Source organism: Otolemur garnettii, unplaced genomic scaffold (assembly GCF_000181295.1).
Source record: "Otolemur garnettii isolate 467f Iridium unplaced genomic scaffold, OtoGar3 scaffold00007, whole genome shotgun sequence".
In the NCBI taxonomy this organism is placed as follows: domain Eukaryota; kingdom Metazoa; phylum Chordata; class Mammalia; order Primates; family Galagidae; genus Otolemur; species Otolemur garnettii.
The window spans coordinates 15,555,306-15,563,116 of NW_003852402.1; the positions used below are offsets into that span (position 1 = coordinate 15,555,306).

At 39.8% G+C, this 7,811-nt stretch overlaps 1 protein-coding gene across 2 annotated transcripts in view; it reads right to left on the reverse strand.

Moving 5' to 3' along the window:
• TCP11L2 (t-complex 11 like 2) overlaps positions 1 to 7,811 on the reverse strand; it is a 40,086-nt gene that overhangs the window by 17,436 nt on the left and 14,839 nt on the right. Inside the window, exons 4-6 of one of the 2 annotated variants that reach the window (XM_003783281.3) lie at positions 7,250 to 7,370; positions 4,931 to 5,151; positions 3,119 to 3,255 (exon numbers count right to left, since the gene is read on the reverse strand). In XM_003783281.3, the coding sequence (XP_003783329.1) occupies positions 3,119 to 3,255; positions 4,931 to 5,151; positions 7,250 to 7,370 (479 nt within the window). Of the gene's footprint in view, positions 1 to 3,114; positions 3,256 to 4,930; positions 5,152 to 7,249; positions 7,371 to 7,811 lie in introns of both variants that reach the window. The other variant, XM_012814193.2, reaches the window with a different exon arrangement.

The following is a 7,811-nucleotide window of genomic DNA, read 5'->3' on the forward strand; positions in this document are numbered from 1 at the left end:
GGCGATATGTTGTTAAAAAAGAAGTGGTGTTGCGTGGTGTCTAAATCCACATTCTTGGAGGCAGAGATCTGTCTGGGTGCTCAGGCTCAGCAGTCACCTAAAGTAGCTACCTTAACTTCAGTTTCCTCATTTGTAAATAGGGGATGATAATAATACCAATCTCACAGGGCGATTGTGAGGCTTGAGTGAACTAATAAATGAAAAGTGTTTGGCACATAGTACGGACTTGGCATGTAATCAGTACTCAAACAAAATGTTAGCCAGCATTGACTACCACCTGTCATAGAGAGGCCCATTGCAAAGTTAAAACAGCTCTAATTTGTTAGGAAGGTCAAAATTGGCCGTTTGCTACTTCTCTTGTATGGACCCTAGTCTGCCCTAGAGAACTTTACCAAAATCTCTGAGTCACTATCGGCATAAAGGGTGGTGCCACCAAACCCGAGTCTCCTTGTTAGCATGCAAAACAAGCTCTGCTTCATGGAAGGTTCCACAAGTGGCCTTCATGTGGTCTCTCCCCTGGATGCACTCCAGCCTGCCAGAGCCCTTTTAACAGTGGCACCTGTTTTGCTTTGTATATAAGGCTATTGTGTTGATTATTTTAACATATATTACCTAACTCAGGCTTACATCCTGGTTAATAAAATAGCAGAGGCTGGTGTAAAGTATTTGCCAATGAGAAGTTAGCCAGCCTCTTGCCAGCTGTGCAACACCTGGCATCTCAGTTTCCTCACCTATAAAATGAAGAAGATAGCAGTACCTACCTCACAAGGAAACTGGACTTATGACAATGCAATGAAGTAATACTTCCTCTGCTCCCATTCTCCCTTGGCTCCCCTCCAGTCTGATTCTAATGCCCATGAGTCCACTGAAGCTGCTCTCATCAAGGTTACCAACAAGCATCATAGGGTCAAATCTAGGTCCAGACTTGGCCTTCACCTTCCTCAACTACTTAGCAGTACTTGTCACACTTGTCACATCTAACCACCTCTTCCTTTTCACATATTTCCTTCACTTATCTTACATACAGGACACTCCTCACTCTCCTGACTTTCTTCTTCTTTCTTTCTTTTTTTTTTTTTGGTGTGTGTGTGAGAGACAGTCTTACTATGTCGTCCTCAGTAGAATGCTGTGGCGTCACAGCTCACAGCAACCTCAAACTCTTGGGCTTAAGCGATTCTCTTGCCTCAGCCTCCCAAGTAGCTGGGACTACAGGTGTCCACCACACCACCTGGCTATTTTTTGTTGCAGTTGTCATGGTTGTTTTAGCTGGCCCAGGTTGGGTTCAAACCCGCCAGCCTTGGTGTATGTGGCTGTTGCTGTAACCACTGTGCTATGGGTGCTGAGCCACCCTCCTGACTTTTATACCACCCTAGCTACTACTACTGGACAGAGATCCTCTACCTCATCTGAACCTCTAGATACTGGAGTGTCTCAGGTCAGGCTCATTCAGTATCTACTATCACTCCCTTGGTAGTCTTACCCAATAGTAGGTAGTCACACCCAATATTGTATGGATAAGAAAATACACTGTAGAGCCAGACTGCCTGTATGAGTCCCCACCTCTATCCCTTACAAGTTATGTTATGGAAGCAAGCAATTTAACCTCTCCATGCTTCAGTTTTCTCATCTATAAAATAGAGGGTAACGTCTTACAGCTTCTGTAAAGATTAAATTAGTTAATACAGGTAAAGTGCTTAGCATGTGCTAAGGACTGTGTAAGTGTTAATTATTATTCAATTTCATGGCTTTATATGCCATAAATATACTTATGACTCCCAAATGTATATTCATAGCTCCCATTATTCTCCTGAACTCTAGTCTCTCATTTCTAAATCCAAAACTGAACTCTAGATTCCACATCCTCTCCTACCCTTCTTTCCTCTAGTCTTTCCCCTCTCACTAAAATGCATCACCACTTAACCAGCTGCTCAACCCAAAAACCTTAGTGTCATCCTCAATTCCTCTTTTCTTCCTCATCCAACCTTCAGCAAATCTTGTTACTCTATCTTCAGAATACACCTGGAATCTGATCTCTCCTCACTACTTCCAAAGCTACTAGCTGGAACAAGCCACTATCATTTATTGCCTGAACAACTGCAATATACCTAACTGGTATCTCTGCTTCCCTCTTTGCTCCCATAAAATCTAAATTCTCTAACCAGGTCTCAGAATAATCTTCAAAAATGAAAATCAGATGCTCTCCTGCTCAAAACTCTCCAGTGACTTCCTATCACATGTGTAATGAAATCTAAATGGTGACCTGCCTTGGTCTACTTTCTAGCCTCACCACCTGCCACTGTCCCCTTACCTACTCTAGTCCAGCCACAATATCTGCCTTGCATTTGTCAAACTTTATGAGAAAGTTTCTGCTGCAAAGCCTTGTACTTGCAGCTCCGTTTAGCTAGAATGTTCTTCTCCCATCTCCCAAGCATCGTTGCATGCCCCTTTTCTCATTTATTTACAAATTCTATTCAGATATCACTAATTAGAATAGTCTTCCTGGTACTTCATATTGGAGGGAAAAAAACCCCTCTACCCCCAATCCTGCCCCATTACTATTTGTCCCTTTAGAATATTTTTCTTTATAGCATTTGATAATAAACTTGACAATATATGTTTATTTGTCACGTCTACTAGGATGTCAGCTCCTTGAGGACAGCAAAATTGTTGTGTCTGAAATATAGCAAGCACTCAATAAATATCTTTCTCTCTTTTTTTATTTTTTGACAGGGTCTTGCTATAGTTGGGACTACCAGCCCATGCGACCACATCTGGATTATTTTATTTTCATAGAAATGGGATCTTGCTACGTTGCCCAAGCTGGTCTCAAACTCTTGGCCTCCAGCTATCCTTCTGCCTTGGCCTCCCAAAGTGCTAGGATTGTAGGCATGAACTACTGCATCTGGCCCTAATATATGAAGGAATGAAGAAACGAATAGTGCTTAGCACAGTTCCTGGGATGGAGTAAACACTTATAAGTTTGTGATGTCAATTTTAGAAGGTACAAAAACTACTAGAAAGGCCAAAATTCTTTAGTGATACTCTACATAAGATGTGAAAAATTAAGTATCATATTTTCACCCCCTTTCAAAATAAATACATATTATATTATACTTACTTGGAGTTTCTTCTAAAATTTCCTGGAACTTGGTTCTCTCATATTCCACCAAGTGGCGTTGAAGGTATGGTCTAATACTCCTAATTGTAAAATTGGCCATGTCTATTTTCATGAGGTCCAGAACATGGAATATTTGTCTAAAAATTTACAATTAAAATAGTTAGGTGATTAAGAAGTTAAGTTGAAATTCGTTAACTATTATCTATGTTCCAAGCTAGAAAAAATAAACATCCCCAAATGGTTTTGAAATTCCAATCACCATTTGGTAAGGTCACTCATAGAAGGTCATATATGTATTCCAAACGTGTTCTTTCACAGATTTCAAAAGTATTTACTTTAGTAGATATAATACCAGCTGATCCATTACATACATCTATAAAATGATAGAAAGACATTGAGAAGCGTAAGCAATTAGTCTTAATAATATGTGAAAAATGTAAGAAGAAATTTTTAGATGAAAGCCCTTGAGTCCAAATATAGTGTATATGTTTCTATTCCTAAGACAATGAGAGAAGAGAATAATATCAAGCTTGGAGGGATGTTGTGAATAGTCAATGAGATAATGAATGTGACATGCAGAGAGCTGTAGGCATTCAATAAATGACCAAGATGAAGGAAGCAAATTTCATAACATACATGGGTAATAAGATAACTGAAAGCAAGGATCCTATAACTGAAGGATCACAACCTGCCAGAAGAGCACAACTCTAAGGACACACAAAGGCCATTTTCCAGACAGGGAAAGTGTCACTTCTAGAGGCTATCAACTTGCACGAGGTAACAAAGTCCTTTACCCACTGCAGACTAGCTTCCTTCTTCTACCTTTACAAAACATCTATATAAAACTCAATTCTCAATGTAGCCAAGTTTATACATAAAAGGATGAAACGTTCCCTTCAATGACAAAAAGGATTATAGACTCTTCTTTTCTCTCACATCTTGAGGAAGTTATTGTCTATATGGTCCAATGAGATGCTCATGATTTATAACCCACTTCCTCAGGAAAGCTGCAGCAGAAAAGGCTAGCTGAACACCAAAGGTCTGTGCTCTCTGCACACAGTGCAGATTTCTGGCTGGGAAATGTGTTTCCAGATAGCAACCACCTTTCCCAGCCCCTTCTTCAATGAAGATGAGACCATGTGACACATTCAAAGGAATGTGTCTGGGCCAATGTAGTTACATATTAGGTATGTCTTCCTCATCATCTCTTTTTCATTCAGTAGCTGAATGGAGAGGATTCCAAGGACCTAGGCAGGGGTGGAGCCAATAACAGAGGAGCTTCCACATGAATGACATGTGAAAGGTTGCCTGACCAAGAACCCCTGAATCAGAATGTGACATAAGTAAGGAGGAAACATTTATTGGTTAAATCACTGAGAATTCAGAGTTTATGTGTTATAGCAGCTAGTGACCCTCACTAAGCCTTAACTAGACTAGGTCCACCTACTAGAGGCTCTATTTAGACCCTCTATTTTCCCTTCCATTGCACTTACCACAGTTGTAATTAATTGTTCAAGGTCTCTCTCTTCCATTAGACTATAAACTCCCTAGGGTCAGGGATTCTGTCTTTTTCATCACTGCCCCCCCCCCCCCAGGGACCAATGCATGCTAACAACCTTGTCAGAACACTTTATCTGAAAACTCTATGTACACAGTAAATAATAAACTTATTCCCTGCTTATATGGTTTTCTTCTAGTGTCAAGAATTCCTTTGAGAGACCAGTTATTATTCTGTGTTTCCTAATACTCATACTTCCCTTTGGAGTGAACTCAAAAGTACTCTAAGAAAATGCAAGCAGTAAAGATGCTAACCTCAGCATCTCCACGATGCTGCCAGTAGCCTTTAACTCTCTGATATCATTATCTCTCACCGGAGCACACAGCTTCCCCATTGTACTGATGACATAGTTGGCCAGGCCTTGGATGTCAACAGCACTGTGCTCAGACTGCTGCCTGATGAGGTCTATGTCTAAAACTTCACAGATCTGGTTGCGAAGCCGGTTGCCACAGGGAGTCAAAAAAGAGAGAAGAATCTACATAGGGAAAGAAAGAAAAATTAACGGCATCATTACATGAATAAAGGTTGTCACTTTTCAATGTCTGGATCACCAAGCTTCACATCCATATTTTACAGCCCTAGAGGCCATAGAAATTGACACTGAGTGGTGGGTCAGAGGAGCACTCCAGTATCTCAAGGCTAAGAAGAAAGCTCCATCTCCTGAATTAAAGTTCCCCCACCATGAAAAAACCCTGATATTTTCAGAATGAAAACAATTAACAAGGCAGCAATATTACTGAAATCATAGTAAGTCCTGACTTAAGATTTACTTTGATAGCTTCTTAGAAACTGAATTTAAGTGAAATGATGTACACTAAAACCAATTTCATCATAAGTGAGTTATTATAAACATCATATTTCTGGTCACAAAAACATTACCAAACTTCTAAATAACTTTTAAAACACTTCTAATATTAAACACTAAAATAAATATGAGCTATACATACATTTAAGAAAGATTAATAAAAACAAGTGGATAATTATTTACCCCATTTTTGGTGAATTAGTAAGTAACAGAGGTCAGAGTGGTACTGGGTTAAATCAAAGAATAAATGTTTGCAAAGTGAAAATGTATGCAGCACTTCCTCCCACCATGCAGTTCAAAAGTAAACACAAGCAGGCTGGCTTGCTGAGCACTTTCATACTACACCATTTATTGTTGTGCATTTGTATGATTATTATATACTTTAAAAATTCTTATTTGACAATAATTTGTATTCATTCATTCATTTTCCATCCCACTTATTCCAGTTTAGGGTTGAGTGTGGCCATCCCCATACTCGCTCAGGCTAGGACCATTTCGCCATGCCCATGCACATCTTTGGGATGTGGGAGGAAACTGCAGTACCTAGAGAAAACCCATGCAGATATGGAGAGAACATCCAAACTCTATAAATCAGCTAGGGCTGATTTTTTTTTCCACATCAGTGTTATAAAGAAATAACACTGAACAACTTTATTCAAGGACCTGCTAGACTCTAATGAGGCTCCAGATAAACAATGCAGAGAAGACATGTTGTACATCAGGCCTCCAAAAGAAGCCTTTAAATAAAAATGGATGAGAACACCCCATGGGGGCCATTAGACATATTTGAGATATAAAATATTTATTATATATTATATGAGCAAACTATTTATTGAGTATTCAGTACACAGTGAACACTGTTCTTATACACATAGCACATGGCTAGGAGCACAGATTGAGCCAGAGTGAATCTGTTTAAATCCTTCTCCACCTTTCAAAGCTGCATGATCCCACATGAGTTAGGGAACTTGGTTTCTTTATACAAAGTAATTATAACAGGAGTAACTACCACACAGAATCAAAGTAAGGATAAATGAATAACATAGTGCTTGGCATAGAGCAAATCCTTTGTAAATGTTAGCTAAAATTACTGCTGTCATCTCATTTAATTCTTGACTACCACGTTAGTACTCAGGGGACAGAGACTTAAGAGTCCACCAGTAAACCAGGACTATCTAACTCCAAAGTCTGAACTCTTAACCAATACTCTGCACCGTAAGCCTCACCCTGAGCTCTGTCCACTGCACTATTTTCCCAGCCTTCACCCTACTCCAGAAGGTGCAGGGGAAAACCCTTGCAGTGACTCAACTCGGTTTTTCAAAAAGAGTAGCCAATACAAAGGATGTAAAACAGTTTCTGGGAAAAGAAAAACAAAACTAATTGCTATAGCCTCAATGTTTGTGTTCCACCTAAATTCAAATGTTCAAACCCAATCCCCATTGGGATGGTACCAGGAAGTGGGGGGAGGGCCTTGGAGAGATGATTAGGTTATGAGAGTGGAGTTTGAATGAATGAGATTAGTACTGTCATAAAAGAGACCCTAGAGAGCTCCCTTTTCCCTTCTGCCATGTGAGGACAGAGCAAGAAGGTGCCATCGATGAACCAGGAAGTAGGCCCCAAGCAGACACCGAGTCTGCTGGTGCCCTGATATTGGACTTCCAAGCCTCCAGGACTGTGAGAAATAAGTTTGTATAGTTTATAAGCCACCCAGTCTATGCCAGTCTTTATAGCAGCCCAACACTAATTGATGCAAATAATGTCAACTTGCCTCTCTGATTTCTTCAAACAGTTTGATGGCATGTTCATACTCAGGAGGATCAGCATTTAGCTCCGATTCTAAGACGTCCCAGAAGGCCTGGTGAACAATATTCTTCACGTGACCAGCCAAACTATAGCAATGAAACATGTTTTTAAAAATAAGCCTCATTTTTCCTGGTTATAAGAGAAATATGCTCATGGTACAAACCTCACACAATGCAGAACAACAGAATAATAGTCCTTAAATCTATTATTAATCTTTTGAACATTTCTTGTATTTAAGGCATTATATTAACATAGTTCAATATACATAATATTATGTACTTGTCTCATTTAACATTCTGTCCCAAATGTTTACACTCTAGACCTTTAAAATGCTTCCTGAAATTTGGTTTTCAGTAATTTCATAAGATTCTTTCCCAAAGAGATACCATAGTTTAGGCTCGACACCTATAGCTCAACCGGCTAAGGCACCAGCCATGTACACCTAAGGTGGCAGGTTCGAATCCCCAGCCCGGACCCGCCAAACAACAATGACGGCTGCAACCGAAAAATAGCCGGGCGTTGTGGCG